At 39.3% G+C, this 19327-nt stretch overlaps 1 protein-coding gene across 2 annotated transcripts; it reads right to left on the reverse strand.

Moving 5' to 3' along the window:
• Nucleotides 1-3971: 3971 nt before the first annotated feature.
• Nucleotides 3972-19311, reverse strand: TXNDC9 (thioredoxin domain containing 9). Of its 2 annotated transcripts, none has more exons than XM_058186652.1 (5): nucleotides 19014-19311; nucleotides 15412-15633; nucleotides 13954-14072; nucleotides 7891-8145; nucleotides 3972-5689 (listed from the first exon to the last, which is right to left on the reverse strand). In XM_058186652.1, exons 2-5 carry the CDS (start codon nucleotides 15598-15600, stop codon nucleotides 5572-5574), a joined length of 681 nt encoding a protein of 226 aa, XP_058042635.1. In that variant the 5' UTR covers nucleotides 15601-15633; nucleotides 19014-19311; the 3' UTR covers nucleotides 3972-5571. The 2 variants fall into 2 exon arrangements, with proteins under 2 accessions (XP_058042635.1, XP_058042634.1); XM_058186651.1 differs by having other exon boundaries at nucleotides 18616-19311.
• Between the last annotated feature and the right edge of the window lie 16 nt (nucleotides 19312-19327).

Below are 19327 nucleotides of genomic sequence, written 5' to 3' on the forward strand. Positions count from 1 at the left end.
AAACAGATGATGAGGAGGAGAACTCCAGTTTTGAGGGATTTTAGCTCTCGTTAGCTTGGTTGCTGTTACTTTTAAAGATACTGTATTTTTGATACCATATTCTTTTTGGGGACCCCCTTTTGCACTTTTATTGTTTTTCGTTCAAATAAATATTCATGTTATTTTACTTGGCTCTATCTTTATTTTTTACATTGACCAGTAGCTGCCTCATTTCCCACCCTAGGCTTATACTCGAGTCAATAGTTTTTCCCAGTTTTTTGTGGTAAAATTAGGTACCTCGGCTTATATTCGGGTCGGCTTATACTCGAGTATATACGGTAAATTACTTTTCCAGGCAGAAAAAGCTATTTATACTATTGTATTTTTATTATTCAATTAATAATAAAAATACAATAGCATAAATAACATGATAATACAAGATCTAACAGCAGATGTAAACTTCCAGAATAGTAAATAGAAATGTTTGTCAATTATAGAATGTTGATTGTAGCTTAAATAGACCTACAGTATGTAAAATCTGCCATTAAACTGTAGTATTAACATAGGATGTTGCTTGTTTTCTGTCCAAATCAGGCATTTACTTGAGGCCACATAATTGTAATCCAGTCCAATCCAGTCCTCTTGCAGCACACTGCTGGCCAAAAATGGGCCACGCAGAGGATGTGCGGGGCCTCCATGAGGCCTGTTTTCAGCCTCCAGCAGCACTCTGCCGGCCAAAAATGGGCTGCACACAGCCCCCGCAGCAGTGGTGGGATTCTACCAGTTCGCACCGGTTCAGTAGAACCGGTTATTAAGTAGTTAACCAGGTCGGAGAACTGGTTGTTAGAAGAAATCTCCTTTCGCTTTTTCTCACTTTACAGGATTAATCCTGTAAGGAATTACAACTTTCTGGTGTTGTTTTCTAGCCGAATCTTTATTGTCTTGTTTACAGAAACTGCCTCTCCATTAACTCTTATTACATTCTTGTTAGTACGCCTAGACTTACTGTCACTTCTGGTTCCCGAGCTTTTCAGAGGTTTTTTTTCTTTGACTTTTTTAAAGGGGAATGGTTGTTTAAAGATTTTTACACTGCTGTTGGGAGGAAATACTCCCCTGTTGGAGTTCTCCCAGCCAGGATGCAATGATCAGCACTTTGAAGAAATAATTGAATAATGAAGCAGAAGCTTTTAATGACAAGGAACCAAGATGAGTGACATTCAGCAAGGCTTATTAGCTAGCTAGAAAGATTGACATTCAAATGTGAGTTTACATACCCTTTCTGACTTTTGATCTAAAACTGGGTTTTGGTGAAGTTTAATTCTGTGCTTGGTGATGTTTAATCCTGTGTTTAGTGATGAGATAATTTTTCCTATTCAGCTTTGTTTGAAAGGAAAAAAGTTAATCTCTGTTCCTGAAAAGAAGCAGCTTCGGAAATCTGACTAGTTCTGTGTCTATTTGTTCTGGTAATTGGTTTAACAAGCAACAGATACTCTATTTGGTCTTTTGCTTCATTCTGGAGAGTTTAAATGACTTCTCTGCTAAAGGGTTTCACTTTATGAGCAAGAGTTGGCTGCTGATAGTTATCACTGCATTTAAACTATTTTAATTCCTCAGGATGCTCTGGCACCCTGCCTGATTTGTAACTCCAGTTTGCAGATAGTTCTAATCTAATGATTGGTACTTAGGGCAGCTTTTTGCAAGCAAAGAAGCTTTTTGTATTTTTGTACAGGTAACTGACTTACAACAGTTACAATGGCACTAAAAAAATTGACAATTTTTCACACTTACGACTATTTCAGCAAACTGTCATTAGGGCAAAGAAGCAATGTCACATGACCACCTGCCTATACCCACCCAGTCACATGAAACATCGCAGTTGTGAAATGACACGGTTGTTAAGAATGCTGCAACGGGCATAAATGTAAGGCTGGTCATAAGTGCGAGGACCGGTCAAAAGTGTGAGGACCAGTCAGAAATGACATTTTTAAGCCCTCTGAGTAGTCCCTGTGCACATAGCCATGCCCACCCAGTCACATGACCACCAAGCCATGCCCCAAAATAAGCCACATCCACAGAACCGGTTGTTAAAAATTTTGAATCCCACCACTGCCCCGCAACCTGTTTTGGCCAGCAGAGGTACTGCGGGCCGATCCTTTGATATTTCCAGTCCAGTCCTGTGGGCCGGATTTAAGCATCCCGGGGGCTGGACTTGGCCCATGGGCCTTGAGTCTGACACTCCTTACCCAGGCCAGAAGGGGAAAAAAATATCTGCACACAGCAGGAATAAAATTAACAAAAAATATATCATCAGCTCCAGAGGAGTCAGAATGCCAAGTTCTTGGCTTCAGTTGGCTTTTTCCCACCTTTTGCTTTTGTATGAAAAGTATGAGAATTTGTTTTCGCAGCATCTTGAGGTGAGCCAATCATTTTCACTCTTCCTCAGCATTTCTTAGAATTCTTCAGTTGTATTAAATATTTCCTTCCGCTCCTTGAGGCCCACTGCAGTGTCCATGCAATCCAGCAGACTGCTGAGTGCCCGAATTTAGTTCATGTGGGGGACCGCAATATCTATAACCTCAAAAGTGGGTTGTAAGCAGCTTTTGGGGAAGTCCATTGTAACTTTGGTGAACCTACCTGTATAGGATTTCACTCTTGCAACCCCTACCTTGAGCAAGGCCAGCTCCGTAACAGCTTCTGCCCAAATAGATATTGAAGTAAGATTGTTGTTTCATGTGAGGGCTATGTCCATTAAGCAGTTTGTTGTTACCAGGAAACTAAATAGAAAGGCCTGGTCTAGCTTTCCTTCCTTTTCCTGGAAAGCTGGCAGCAAAATGGCTGTTGGTTTTTTTGAATGGGATGTTCTGATGAAATTTCTGGTATGCTTTGCACTGTTCTATTCTACCAGGGAGAAGTTATGCTAATAGTTTTAATGCAAGACGGTTAAAGACAGCAATTGGTGGATAGTTCTGGCTTCTTTCTTCTACTAAAAATCACCAGCTGGTAATGAACACCAGTCATTCCTCAGCATCGTAAGGGCTGTTAGGCTTTTGAGGTAGCATCAACAAAACCTTGTAAAACTAGAAGTATTTCTCCCCTTCTGGAAAACTAAGAAGGGTCCCTTCTGAAATGTTTCCCATACCCTTCCTCTTTTGTGGGCTGAGTTACCTTTTATGTTGGTTATCCAGTAAGCAGATCTCCTTCTTCTTGGCTGAAATAATATTGTTGGTTGAAATAATTATAGGGAAAAAGAACTGCACTTAAAAATGGAAATTATATAAAAAGTCTTATTTTTATTTAAAACGCTTTCAATGAATTATCAAACAAACACAAAGTTGGAGGATGACAGTAAACACATCCACATATGGTTATGAAACAAAAAAAATTGATTTTAATGCATATCATCATCACAGGCTTATTCATCTTAATGACTGTAAATTTTGAATTTTTAAATAAAAAATGGTTGCAATATGACCCAGAAATTCTGTACAAAGGTTTGTAGCAAATCTGAAGATAGTTCCTTCCAACTATCTCCTTGAAAATTCATTTGATTTGGTGATGAGTAGGCTTTTATGTGCACTCAGAAAATCATATCAAAGAAAGAGATTTATTTTTCTTGAACTGGTTTGGATGATCAATAATCTATCAAAACAAATTTTAAAAAGCAGGGAAACACTGCTGCCTAAGATCCAGGAACTTTCTTTTTAATTCTAGACATGCAATGGCATCAGAAGTAGTGTGCAAGGTACTTAGATTATAGAAGAAATCTAATTCTGCAAAGTTCTTGTCACAGTAGTTAAGTGAATCAATAAAGTTGTTATGTTAGTAGTACGGTTGTTAACTAAACCTGGCTTCCCCATTGACTTTGCTGGTCAGAACGTTGCAAAAGGGGATCACATGACCCCGGGACACTGCAACCGTCATTAATATGAGTCAGTTGCCAAGCATCTGAATTTTGATCACTGACCATGGGGATGTTGCAACAGTCATAAGTGTGCAAAATGGTCATAAGTACCACTGTAACTTCGAAGCACTAAATGAACTGTTGTAAATCAAGGACTACCTATATCTAATCTACCATCTTAATGTTCCAAGCCATGACTCTTTTAGTCTTTTGTTGTAATATGCCTCAGTCATAACTATAAAAAGAAAAAATTGAGAAAAATGAAGTAATCTCTAGAGAGACATAAAACATTTTAGGATTATAGCATTCAGAGTATTATTTTAATGTAAAGTAATTGAACACTACAAAACTAAAATTATTAAAGATTAATATTAACCTTTTAAGCCAGTTAACTATTAGGGAAACAACAGTTTATAAAATGAGAGTCAGATGCTCTGACTAAAAGCTATGCCTATCCAGGTGACCCACACTCAAACCGGTCTTCCTAGTTGAAAGCCATATTTCAGTTATTTCTCTCCATTCCCTTATATCCCTGTCCTGTGACTATGTTCATTAACTTCTCTCATTTTTTCTTTTTGTGATTTAAGAAAGTAGTGTGTCCATGGTTTCCATCCAATATTTGAAGAAAGCAAACAAAAGCTTAAATGTGATTCCAAAACTGTGGCATGATTTTACTTGTGGAATGTATGTTATCTCCATTTACCCTTCAGCTATATAATGTCTTTATCTTCCATAGAAGAAAATATATAAAGAAATTTAAATCCCATTTTCCTTCCTCTTGGGGAAGATAGTTGCAGTAATCTTGTGCCCAGCAGCGATTATTATTTGATTGGTTGCCAACAGAAGAGAAAATTCCCATATTTGCTTTAATCTGTGCTTTTAAGTTCCTGTGAGACTTAATTTTTCTCCTAAAACAAGATAAAATGTAACTATTTGCAGGTGAAAAACATTTAAATGTGATATATTGTATAGGAAAATATTCTTTTACCTACCAGGCTGTCAAAGTTCTACAGAATTGTTAATATTTCAAAAAGTTATACCAGGAAATGTGTATATTGCTGAAGAACAACAGTGCAGACATTGTGTTAAACTGTATTCATATCAGTTTAAACATCTCAATTTTTCCTGTGGTTTGTTTTAAAAAATATAAGCTGTTCTTCAAGCCTCAGAATTTTAGTTCGGTATAGTTGTCATGTAGTATTTATTGCTAATTCAGCTTTAACATGCAGTGTACATAGCTGGCAGAGTTAAGTTACAGGAATTTTATAATATGTTCTAATGAAGTTAGAATACGCAAAATCACAGTCATGGTGTTATTAGAATGACTTTTATTAATGCACTACTTCAAGAATAGTTCAAATAACAATTCTTGACAGAAGTCTCTCATTAATACCTTAATGGTAAATGGTATAAATTTTAAGATGCAATTTAAAAGAGTTATTGTTAAATTAAGAAACTGTTGAAAGTTCATCTCTCATATTACACAGTTTAAAAGGGTTCAAATTTCTTTACTAAGAAATTATTTCCTCAGAGGAAGAAATATTTAAGATTTCCTTTCATGAGCTCTATAAAACTGTTAGAAAATGAGTGTCATGTGCAAATGTTCTAAAAGCAAACAACTATATAAAACATTCCTAAAAATGTATCAAACATAAAAGAAAAATGGTTTACAAATATTTGTATCATGAATTCTAATCATCATCAGAATCTGAATCGTATTTCTTTCCTCGGATTGTTTTCTTATCCAATTTTGTGAAAGAGGTTCCAAACTTCTTTTGGCTTTGGAAAGGCGGCTCCATTAAGTTGCCACTAAAAAAGAAGAAATTAGTAATAATGTAAATATCCTTAAGATACTAGCTGTCTGAAAAAGAAGTTTATTAGATATAACTGGCAAAACACAAATTAGAAGTACAATTGTCTGAAGCCAACTCTCCGTGCCTCCTGCTCCCACACCATTACATAAAAAAAAAGGATACATTATTTTGCTTCATGAATCTCTTAGGATTACAGCAAACATTTTTAACAATTAATAGGTGTGATAAAAACATAAGCAATGCCCTGCTGGATCGGATCCCTGGCCCACCTAGTTCACAATCAATTGGTCCATATCATTAATTGGCCAACCATCTTATTTTTCTTATAAAATGGCACCCAGAAACTAGTTAATTTTTGTTTGGAGACTTTGCTGTTGTCTTTTAGTAGATCAGGGAAGGATGTTGAAAATTTGTGGTAGTATTTAGAATGTTTGACAACTGAGACTGATTTGAAAATCAAAGTGGATGAGGAAAAGTTGAATGTGGTTGGATTGATGGTTGAAAAGTGGAGATAGCAGGCAAAAGAACAGGATACTGAACAGAGAAAAATAAACCTGAATGGGAAGGAAACCTGATTGGGAAGTACATTAGAATTGAAAAAGGAATTTAATTGGTGGCTAAGCCAGTGGCAGCCAAACTCAAGGTTCTTCCAAGAAAATGAAAGTGAGTAAGAAAGATAGCAGAATATGTGAGTGCCTGGAAATTTATTTCAGGTTACCAAATTTATGAGCCTCTGGTAAAAATTGATGGCCTTGGATACAGGCTGCTTGTGATAAATGTTTTGTTTTGAATAAAATCTCATTCACACATCATATGGTGATGGATAAATGGGCATGTATTACTGAAATCTGATTGGGCAGCGATGAAGCAATAGCTTTGTGAGAAATTTGCCCTCCTATATTTCAGGTCCATCAACAGCTGAAATGTTGTGGCTGGGATGATGGTGGCAATGACTGTGCATGGAATGTTTGCTGTGACTAGATGTGCTGCTCTACTAGTACTTGGACTAGAAAAGGATTATTTGAATAACTTTGGCCAGCCAGATCTATCTATGGAGCAGAAACAGTACTGATGGCTCTGGAGGTTTTGCATTGGGCTCTTGAAGGTGGGAGGGTGTCCCTCTTTGTCTTAATTGAAACTTACACAGCTTTTCATACCATTGCCCGTGGTATCCTACTGGACTGGCTACAAGGATTGGGGGCTGGAGGAATCATTTTATGATGGTTCTACTCCTACTTTAGTAGGAAGGGATGGTCAAACATTTGACTGACTTATCCATGCTACTTTTGAATATCTACAGGAAGCCTACAGAAGTCATCAGCTGGTCATGCAAGTAATACTCAAATCTGTACTACTATCACAGGTTGAACTAGAGATGCAATGGAAATCCTAGACCAGTGTCTGAAAGTCTCAAGGACTTGGAGAAAGTTCATACTTAATCCAAGAAAGGTGGAGTTACTTTTTGTGCAGAACAATTCCGATTTGAGACAGTCTCAGTATTACTTCTGGACAAGACTCTCTCCCTTAAAGGAGTTGGTCTGAAATTCTGGGTTATTTTAGCAGTTGCTAGTGGAATAACAGGTGGAAACATGACCTAGCCTTACCTATAGGCTAGTGCATCAGTTGTGACCCTATGTGAACCAGGATGCTTTGTCCAGAAACTGCTAGGCTGCCTTTGGAAACCATTTGAAAGCTATAGCCAGATTGTGAGTGGCTGTTATGAAAATATTACACACATTTTCCAGTTGCTGCATTGGTTACCAATAGGCTGCCAAGTTCAGTTGGAATAATTGGTTTTGACTTATATATCTTGGCTCCAGGGTATCTTAGGGGCCATCTCCTCTAATTGAATCTATTTAATACATCTATACATGCAGGGTCTTCTCCTTTGAAGTCTTTAGTAAATGTGGATCTAAATGCTGGACCATAGTATAGGCTCTCTGTAATCTGGCATATCTTGTATTAGATATAGACATATGAATTAGACATACATAAAACTATATATAAAAGGTATATATTTTATAAAAGGTATAAAAATATTTGTAATACATTAGTAAAAATCCATAAATCAGGGAAGCCTAAAAATGATGATTTAATATAATACCAATTTCACTACTTTACCAGGAAGATATTTTTTATATTAAGAGTAGTATATAACAGTATATCAGCTACTATTGTAATATTCATTTTATTTACCTGTACTGGATGATATCTGCGCAACCTAATCTCCATTCTAAGGTCTCTGTGGTGAATTCATCTGTGTTGCCAAGATCAGTAAATCCAACCACATAATCTTGAGTTTTTCCATCTTTTAATAGTGCTAATGTGGGAATTATCTTGATGCGAAGTCTCTCACAAAGAAATGGTGATTTTTCAACATTTAACTTGATAAACTTAGTCTCAATATGCTTTTTTGCAAGTATTGTTAAATGCTTATCTAATATTAAGCATCTGAGGAAAAATGAAAACATTTAAAACATTAAATAGTGAAATACGAAGTCTCCTTTTGCTTTCTAGACTCAAGTAAAGCTGTGCAAAGCATCTGAAGTGTGCTTTCATGTTTCTGCATATATAGTTGTTTCACCAGCAGGAACAGCTGAAATATTTTTTCCACATGTATGTATATAAATGGAAAGATGTCTGGAAAGCCCTTTGAATAAACCAAGTGAATATGGTTATTTCAATATTTTCAAGATGGACACTTCAGGAAGGCCCCTTCAAACACTTTACACCACCTAAAAACACTACAAGTGCTATTTGAAGTGTGTTTTCATGTTTTGCTATTCCAATGGTAATCAAAGTTAAAATAGACTTGTAAGTAATCTAATCCTACCCAACCCCCTTTTCAGTAAAGGACTCTATTAAACAATCCCTGAAAGTCTGTCATCCTGTCCATTTGAAAGAGTGAAACGAGGTCCACTATTGTTCTACGCATAGTATTCTGCTATTTAAAACCTCCTACCTTCAGGAGCTATGGAAGGAAACATTTGTACAAGAGGTAGCAACTAAAACCATCCCAAAGAAAAAGAAAGTCAAGAAAGCAAAATGGCTGTCTGAGGAAGCTTTGCAAATAGCTGAGGAAAAAAGGGAAGCAAAAGGCAAGGGAGAAAGAGAAAGATACACCCAACTGAATGCAGAATTCCAGAGAATAGCTAGAAGAGATAAGAATGCCTTTTAAATGAACAGTGCAAAGAAATAGAAGAAAACAATAGAATAGGGAGGACCAGAGATCTCTTCAAGAAAATTGGAGATATGAAGGGAACATTTCATGCAAAGATGAACATGATAAAGGACCAAAATGGCAGGGACCTAACAGAGGCAGAGGAGATTAAGAAGAGGTGGCAAAATTACACAGAAGAACTATACAAGAATGAGCTTAATGTCCCTGATAACCACAATGGGGTGGTCACTGACCTCGAGCCAGACATCCTAGAATGTGAAGTCAAATGGGCCTTAGGAAATCTGAACAACAACTAAGCTAGTGGAGGGGACAGTATTCCAGCTGAGCTGTTCAAAATCTTAAAAGATGACGCAGTAAAAATGCTACAATCAATTTGCTAGCAAATTTGGAAAACTCAACAGTGGCCATAGGATTGGAAAAAGTCAGTTTACATTCCAATTCCAAAGAAATGCAATGTCAAAGAATGGTCAAACTATTGCACCATTGCACTCATTTCATATGCTAGTAAAGTTATGCTGAAAATCCTAGAAGCTAGGCTCCAGTAATATGTGGATTAAGAACTACAGAAGTACAGACAAGATTTTGAAGAGGCAAAGGAACTAAAGATCAAATTGCCAACATACGCTGGATCATGGAGAAAGCTAGGGAGTTCCAGAAAAACATCTACTTCTGCTTCATTGACTATGCTAAAGCCTTTGATTGTGTGGATCACAACAAATTGTGGCAAATTCTTAAACAGATGGGAGTACCAGACCATCTTATTTGTCTCTTGAGAAACCTATATGCGGGTTAAGAAGCAACAGAACTGGACACGGAACCACTGATTGGGAAAGGAATCCGGCAAGGCACCTCCTGTCACCCTGTCTATTTAACTTATATGAAGAGCACATCATGAGAAAGGCGGGGCTAGAACTAGGGGGCTCTGGACCGAGTCGTGCCTTTGCGACCTCTGACCTGACGTCGATCTCGACCAGCTCCTTGGTATTCCGAGGAGCTGAGAGAGATGAAACACCGGAAAAGACGCCTAGAGAGTGATTGGAGGGCCAGCCGTTCTGAATCCGACCGTTCTCATATTTAGACCTATCTAGTGGCGATAAGAGCGGCAAAATGTGAGTATTTTTCCACTCTTATTGCATCGGCAGATAATCGCCCAGCCGCCCTGTTTAGGGTGACCCGCTCCCTACTTCATCAGGAAGCTCGGGATGACCCCTTGCAGGGTCGTGCTGAGGATTTTGGACAATATCTGCACGATAAAATCGTTCAGATTCGGGATGGGCTGGACTCCGATTGGGTAGATTCAGGTGGGATGACGGAGGCCGGTCTTGGTGAGGTTATCTGGGATGAGTTTGACTCTGTGGCTCCCGAGGACACAGACAGGATACTGGGGAGACTGAATGCACCACATGTTTGCTGGACCCGTGTCCCTCCTGGTTGGTATTGGCCACACAGGAGGTTACACGAGGGTGGCTACAGGGAATAGTTAACGCTTCTTTGATGGAGGGTGTCTTCCCGTCCGCCTTGAAAGAGGCGGTGGTGAGGCCCCTTCTCAAGAAGCCTTCCTGGATCCACCTATTTTATCGAACTACCGTCCTGTCTCCAACCTTCGTTTTGTGGCGAAGGTTGTCGAGAGTGTGGTGGCACGACAGCTTCCCCAGTACCTGGATGAATCTGTCTATCTAGACCCGTTCCAGTCCGGTTTCCGACCTGGGTACAGCACGGAGACGGCCTTGGTTGCATTGGTGGATGATCTCTGGAGGGCTCGGGATAGGAGTTATTCCTCTGTCCTGGTCCTATTAGACCTCTCAGCGGCTTTTGATACCATCGACCATGGTATCCTGCTGCGACGGCTGGAGAGATTGGGAGTGGGGGGCACCATTTTTCGGTGGTTCTCCTCCTATCTCTCTGACCGGACGCAGACGGTGTTGGCAGGGGTGCGGAAATCGGCCGCGAGGCACCTCACGTGTGGGGTGCCGCAGGGGTCAGTTCTCTCGCCTCTCCTGTTCAACATCTATATGAAGCCACTGGGTGAGATCATCCGTGGTTTTGGGGTGCGATATCATCAGTACGCTGATGATACTCAGATGTACATTTCCACCCCTGACCACCCCAAAGAGGCCGTTGAAGTGATGTCCCGGTGTCTGGAGGCCGTGCGGGTATGGATGGGGAGGAACAGGATTCAACTTAACCCCTCCAAGACTGAGTGGCTGTGGATGCCGGCATCCCAGTACAGCCAGCTAGCTCCATCGCTGACTGTGGGAAACGAGTCATTGGCCCCTATGGAGAGGGTTCGCAACTTGGGCGTTTTCCTGGATGCTCGGCTGTCGTTAGAAGAACATATCGCCAGGGGACCTTTTTATCAGGTGCGCCTGATACGCCAGTTGCGCCCCTTCATAGACCGGGATTCCCTATGCACGGTCACTCATGCCGTCATCACTTCCCACCTGGACTACTATAATGCTCTGTACATGGGGCTCCCCTTGAAGAGCACCCGGAGGCTCCAACTGGTCCAGAATGCGGCTGCACGGGTAATAGAGGGAGCTGCTCGTGGCTCCCATATAACACCTATCCTGCGCAAGCTGCACTAATTGCCGGTGGTCTTCCGGGTGCAATTCAAGGTGCTGGTTACCACCTTTAAAGCGCTCCATGGCACAGGACCGGGCTATTGACGGGACCTCCTGCTGCCATCGATAGCCTCCCACCGACCTGTGCGCTTACACAGGGAGGGTCTCCTCAGGGTGCCGTCAGCCAAACAATGTCGGCTGGTAACCCCCAGGGGGAGAGCCTCATCTGTGGGAGCACCTACTGTCTGGAATGAGCTTCCTCTGGGGTTACGATTACTTCCCGACCTCCGGACCTTCCGCCATGAACTCAAGACCTTTTTGTTTCACCGCGCAGGGCTGGCCTAATACACTACGTTTTTTAATTGGGGTTTTTATTATTTTTCAATTATAGTTTTTAAATAGGGTTAGCCAATTTGAATAAGTTTTTTTAAATGTTTTTTAATTCTATTTATAAAATTGTTTTATGCTGGCTATAAACCACCCTGAGTCCTTCGGGAGAAGGGCAGTATAAAAATAAAATAAAATAAATAAACAAATAAATAAACAGATGAATCAAAAATTGGAATTAAGGTTGCCGGCAGAAATATCAACAACCTCAGATATGCAGATGATACCACTCTAATGGCAGAAAGTGAAGAGAAACTAAGGAGTGTCTTGATGCAGGTGAAGAAGGAGAGTGCAAAAGTTGGCTTGAAACTCAATATTAAGAAAATGAAGATCATGGCATCTGGCCCTCTCAATTCCTGGCAAATAGATGGGGAAGAAATGAAGGTAGTGACAGATGTTGTTTTCTTGGGCTCCAAGATCACTGCAGATGGGGACTGCAGCCAAGAAATTAAAAGATGCTTGCTCCTGGGAAGGAAAGCTATGGCAAATCTAGACAGCATTCTAAAAAGCAGAGACATCATCCTGCAACAAAAGTGCGTATAGTCAAGGCTATGGTTTTCCCAGTTGCAATATATGGCTGTAAAAGTTGGACAATAAGAAAGGCTGAACACCAAAGGCCTTTGAACTATGGTGCTGGAGATCAAACTGGTCAGTCCTAGAGGAGATCAACCCTGACTGCTCTTTAGAAGGCCAGATCCTGAAGATGAAACTGAAATACTTTGGCCACCTAATGAGAAGGAAGGACTCACTGGAGAAGAGCCTAATGATGGGAAAGATTGAAGGCAAAAGAAGGGGATGACAGAGAACGAGGTGGATGGATGGAGTCACTGAAGGCCTGGAGGAACATTGTCCATGGGGTTGCGATGGGTCGGGCACGACTTCGCAACTAACAACACCTTCAGGAAAACATTCCTTATACAGAGATAATTAAATATTAAAATCAGCATGTGGATAAATTATCAAGCACATACCCAAAATTTATTTTTCAATTTCCCTTCATTTTGACTTTGGGAGTCGATACAGTGAAAAAAGCAAAAATTGAATCTGAAAGTTATCTCAGATCATTGCCATCAAGTTTTCCAATAAATCTTTCAGATAATTGTCCTTAAGAGTCACTGAATTGTTTCCTATCTTCAGCAAACCATTATCAACTTTCTTGAATATGGTTTGGCATGATATGGAGATCCAATGTATTATAGTAAATTCAACAATGGCTAAACAAATTACCATATTGTGAATGTAATTACAATTACGACTAGACATTTGCAGCTGGTTTTGTAAAGGGCTTGTAAATTTAAAAATATGGCAATTCTATGTATTAATTAGAAAGGAATTTCAACTTAACAATGAGATTTATTTCTGAATAACCACTACAGTGTTAATCATATTTAACTGGAGCAATAATAACAGCATTGCAGTTGAGCAAACCGTAACTAATTTATGTTTTTATTGAGAAATAATGGTTCTTCCTGTGCCTAGGTCAGTGGTAGTCAACCTGGTCCCTACCACCCACTAGTGGGCGTTCCAGCTTTCATGGTGGGCGGTAGTGGTTTTGTCCGATACTGAAACACTTTCATTTTATTTTAATTTAATTGACTTTAAAAAAAAATCATAGCATTATTTAAAAACATTTTCATTAGGTTTTCATAAAATTCCCCGTGACAATTTAAATTTCTGAAAATATACTATTTGTATCGCCCGTGCATAAGTTTAGTTCATGTTACGTAAATGAAACTAAATGGTGCTATACTGCGACCGCAAACGAAAGAGCCTCATCCAAGAATAGCTCGCGCATCTCCCCCCACACCACCCAGCTATAACAGACAAGCAGAGCTGGTAGCCGGTGGCCCCCCCCAACCCAATCCATGATGCGTGAGAGGCATGCACAGACGATGATACACGGCACATTACTGTGGAATTGGTGGGCGGTTAGAAAATTTTACTAACAGAGATACAAAAGTGGGCGGTAGGTATAAAAAGGATGACTACCCTTGGCCTAGGTTATAAGATGAACATTGATTCACTTTTAAGATGTTAAATTGTTTAAAAAATACACTAACTCAGTCAGTATTAGGAAGAGTTTCCAAATTTTCTGAGATCTCTTCAACTAATGATTTTAGCGAGGATTACCTGAAGGTTGAATCTCTATAAAAATGACAGACCACATTTTTGCTTCCTTTCACTTCTTGAAAAAAATCTCGCTCACTGGGGATTTCTCGGTATTCTCCATGTCCTTTTGAAAGCCATTCCTATTAATAAGAATATAAAGTTTTACATTTGATGTCATGAAAGAAATCATTTCAAATTCATTCCATAAGATTATAATTCTACCATTATTCCATGAAGACAAGTTCTACTATGTCTAAGTTTCATCTGATGAATACAAATCCTAACATCAAAGTTATATTGGTGGTAATTTTAGCATTTCTGATATGCTTTGAAGTTGGTCAACATTGGTTCGAAAATAAATCATATATTTAAATAAAAAGTATTTCAACATTTATTATAAATCCTTTCTAAAACTAAAAGGACTAGAACAGAAAGTTTGCATTCCAAAAGAATAGTGAAGTTTTAATGGGTAATACTCTAATATGAAGTAAATTCCCAGTGGAATCATGCAAATATTTATTCCAACCTGTCCACCAATTATGTTCAGGAATTACACAGGGCTGCAACAATTCCTACAGTAATTTAATTAGTCAAAAATATCTGTATTCCAAATTTCATTTCCACACTGGAATTCTTTAAGCCATTTTAGTGATATAGGAACTGCAATTACTTAGTTTGAAGTTGAATTATACTGCAAATGTAAATTAAATCAGATTCACTTTTTTGCTTGATCTTTATTTTTGAAACAGTGGCCTCCTGCATACTACTTAAGCTCAAGGCTAACCATATGGCTCCCAAAAACTGTTCTTTAGCAGAAAAAACTCGATCCTGTCTTTCATAAAGATTTTCAATTACTCTTGTATATTTTCCTCAGTTTTCAATATCACAATATTTATTGATGTTGATAATTGTAAAGATTATGGAAGTCCTAAGATATGTAAAGACTGATGTATTTGGGCACAATAAGTTAGCATTATATATGTTTACATTCACTCTATGGAAAATAATGAAAGGACAATTTTGACTTTAGCAACACTTGAAGAATCTGTCAGCCAATGTTAAAAGAATTCATGAAGCTGGAATGTTATAGTAGCTAATCCTATGCCTGACTATATGGAATCAGGTAGTCTATGGCATACTAAGTCAACAGAGGTTTCTCCCAATGTGCATAGGACTGTATCCTCAGGCAATTCATACTTGTGTATTTCACTGAAACTAGCTTAGATTAAATTTGCAAAGGTTGATTGTAAGGCTGTAATAATATATGAATGACTAAAACCCTCAGATTTTAATGGAATTTATTAATTCACTATTTAATTTCATTGCATCTCAAATCCCTGTGATGGGAAACAAGCTAACGTTTTGTTAACATCATTTTTTTATATGTTAGTGGACTACGTGGCCTAGTTTGTAGATATACCCCAAGATTATAAATGCAATACAGGAGGTGGTGTTTGGACCCTTTTATTTGTCAGTTACCTGTTTTTGTTGCTGATTTTTCTTGAGTGCTTCAAGCCTTCTTCGTTTGAGAAGTTCCAGTTCATCTTCATCCATCTGGTCCAATTTTTGTATTTCAGCATCAAGCTGTTCTTCTACCATCTTAGCTGTCTGAAGCATCGGAGTTTCCAGGGCTTTGGAAAATAAGTTAACAGAAGTATTTGCATCCATTTTCTTTTCAAGTTAGCAGCAAACACATTAAACCTGCAAAATGAAGTAGATTTTAAGTTAGAACCAGAAAGAATAGAAAAGATATTTATTACAATAACAATTGTATACATCATGTTGGAATATCCATGGAATTTGAAAGCAGATTCAGCACTTCAAGGTGTTGGTTACCACCTTTAAAGCGCTCCATGGCATAGGACCGGGATATCTTCGGGACCGCCTTCTGTTACCACATGCCTCCCACCGGCCGGTACGCTCTCATAGAGAGGGCCTCCTCAGGGTGCCGTCAGCCAAACAGTGCAGGCTGGCGACCCCCAGGGGGAGAGCCTTCTCTGTGGGGGCACCTACCCTCTGGAATGAGCTTCCCCTAGGACTTCGACAACTTCCAGACCTCCGGACCTTTCGCCGCGAGCTTAAAACATATTTATTCTTTCGAGCAGGACTGGCTTAATAGGGTTTTTTAAATACGGATTTTATTGGGGTTTATTTTATATTTTGTATAGTATTTTAAATTTAGGCTATTGGAATAAGTTTTTTAAATATTGTTTTTATTGAAATGTATCGTTTTTATTTTATCTGCCTGTTCACCGCCCTGAGTCCTTCGGGAGAAGGGCGGTATACAAATTAAATTATTATTATTATTATTATAACAGTGATATGAATATTTAATTGAAAAGCTGACTGTGGTTGATTCTTTTGTTTTAGTTAAATAGTGATCACTTGACAGAAGGATTGTTGACAGCATACATTTTGTTCAGCATACATTATTTGGTTTAACTTTAAGCTTTGTATGGGAGAGACAGGGGGAGGAGTTGTCATAGACAAGGGGTGTCAAATTCAAGGCCCAGGGGCTGGATTCGGCCCGCAGGGTGCTTAGATCTGGCCCATGGGCTCACCTTGGAAACAGTGAAGGACTGGCCCATGGTGCCTCTGCTAGCAAAAACGAAGCTTGAGAGGGCTGCACATGGCTCTCCTGAGCTTCTTTTTCACTGGCAGAGGGTTGCAGGAGGCCATCACAGCTGAAAATGGAGCCCACAAGGGCTGCACACAGCCTTTCAAGCTCCATTTTCACTGGCAGAGGGCTGTAGGCTATTGCAGCCAAAAATGGTGCTCGGGAGTCCGTTTTCACTGGCAGAGCACTGGGGCCGCCACAAGCGTTCCCGCCACAAGTGATGTTGAGCTGGCCATGCCCACCCTGGCCACATACACACCAGCCCCCCGAGGTCAAACAAACCCTGATGCGGCCCTCAATGAAATCGAGTTTGACACCCTTATCATAGAGGAACAGAGATTGATATATGAACCATTTTCATTATTAGTCAGCATTTTAGCAGTACAAAATTTCAAGTCCATCTGGATCGAAACAGACTTTGAATAATTTAAGAATCTAATTTGACAAATTATCAATCATTAATACTGTACTCTAATTACAGAATTGGACTCAGAATCAATTCATTCTGAATATAAAATTCTCAAAACACATTGAGCAGGAAACTATGATTCATTCTTATTCTCTGTAAGCATGAATAAAAGGCATGTTTCTCTCTCCACAAAGAAAAAGAAGAGTAATCTTGGGCTGGGAGGAAAGACATCAGTCTGTTTTTCCATTGTCAGATCACTGATCAGGAAGAGCAAGATTTCAGGGGAGAGGCAAGGATACTATCTGGACCTTGGAAGCCCCCCCCCTTTTTTTTTTTTACCAATGCTTTCTTTGCCATTGTTGGGAAATAGACATTCCTTTCTGATGGAATCTAATTCTACCTTTAACAATGACTTGCCAGTTTAGATATAAGCATGTAGTAACAAGATTTGAAATATATTAAATAGCATTGGATTATCTAATGAAAGTGTTAACTAGAACACTTTTTTAGTAAATATTATTGGAAAAAAATCTAAAATACCAAATGCTCTTTTGAAAATAAAAAGAATCAGACAAGCTATACAGACAAGAAAATTGTATTAGAAATTAAAGAAAATTCATGTGGCATTGACATAAGACCTCAGTAAAAAAATCTGTCTGGAGGTTAGTTACCAAATAAAGACCTCTGAGCTAAAATGTTGATAAGAATGACAGAATGATTGCTTCTCAGTTATATCTTATGATAATAATTGTGACACCAATACAATATACAGTATTATTGTTGCTAAATTAGGCAAAAGCCTAAATCAAATTCATATGCACACAAAGGTGCTTCATTTATTGCATTCAAAATATTCATAATTGAATTCAGGATAAATCTCATGTATACTACAAGAAAATAGCAATTCCTAAATGTTTCTTATTCTAGAAAAGAAATTCAGCAAAGCAGCATATTATAAACTCTCTTTCAGAAATATAAGGTATTCAATCACAGATTAAATTACAAATATCTCTCACAGTAGGCACAATCTTAGAAAAGGTATCTTATTCTTCATAACACAAATTCCTATGTTGAATTGATACTTTTTAGCTATAATTTTCATAACCCACTTTTAACAATGAAAAATTAGAGGGGAAAACTTTACTACATCCACCTATTTTGCTTCGCACTCAGTGTTCCATCTACAATTTAACAACATAAGGATTTTGAGTGACCTTAGTATTTTTTTTTTTCAAAATACGGATTCCCCCAAAATAGTTGGGATGGCTATTTGTGAAACACATTAAATTCTGTAAAATATTTTTCATTAAGATCAACAAGCAATGAAGCAAGATCCAAAGTTAACTATACCCTACTTTAAAGTATTAAAGTATTGGTGACATTATTTATATTCTGGAATACGATTTCAATTAAGAAGATCTGAAATATCCCATGTTTTAGAAAAAGCAATTTCTGCTAGGGAGGATAAGGAAAATATACCTATCCATCCAGAGCTGATACGTAAATCTAAAACTAACAGAGATGCATCCAACTCACTCCTCGTCTACATCATCATCAGCAAGTCTTTCCAAAATAAATACGAAGACATAAACACCGTTTATTTGTATAGTTTCGAAACCCAGGCAACCAAACAGTAACGATTCGGCTCGATACTTACTAATTAGAAATCAAAAGGCCACAAAGGAACGCTCCTCAGCGTAGAACACCCACAAAAATCTCTCCCTGAGCTTCTGTCGCCCAACCGGCCTCCCAAAGGAGCCCCGACGCCCCACGAATTGGCTCAGCAAGTAAACCTGGTCACCCGCGAGTCCCGCGCATGCGCCTCTATCCTCAGCGACGCGTCCTGAAGACGTTTTATTGTTGACGCAGCAGTTAGCTGTCAGAGGCGGCGATCCTTACTGCGCTTGCGTCGTGCGCATATCCTTTTCTGAATACACGTGAACGGGATGGCTGTTTCGCGGCTTTACGTTCACGTTAATTAACGACTTATGATTCAAAGTCTCGCTTGAGTGAGGCGGATTCATAAAAAAAAGCAATGCTTCCGGCAGCACATACCGTTAGCTTGTAATAAGCCACACAAGACCTTGCAAGACCCAATGCCCGGGTGCCCCCCATCTCGGTAACGCCTGAATCCCACCTCGGGATGGCCCTCAGCGAAGGGTGGCGCATTAACCGGGCCTTTCTGCTACTGAGGCGTGAGGCGGCCAGCGCTCTCGGTCCCTCCGGTCGTTCAAGGGTCGGACGCGCCCCAGTCCTGCGTTCAGGTTCATCTTGAATACGGGCCCAGCTCACGCGCTTGACTGTTGTTCATCCTCCGTCCAGAAGAGGCGGTCGCCGCAGCCGGAAGCTCCTGGAGAGACAATCTGCTT

Source organism: Ahaetulla prasina, chromosome 5 (assembly GCF_028640845.1).
Source record: "Ahaetulla prasina isolate Xishuangbanna chromosome 5, ASM2864084v1, whole genome shotgun sequence".
NCBI lineage: Eukaryota > Metazoa > Chordata > Lepidosauria > Squamata > Colubridae > Ahaetulla > Ahaetulla prasina.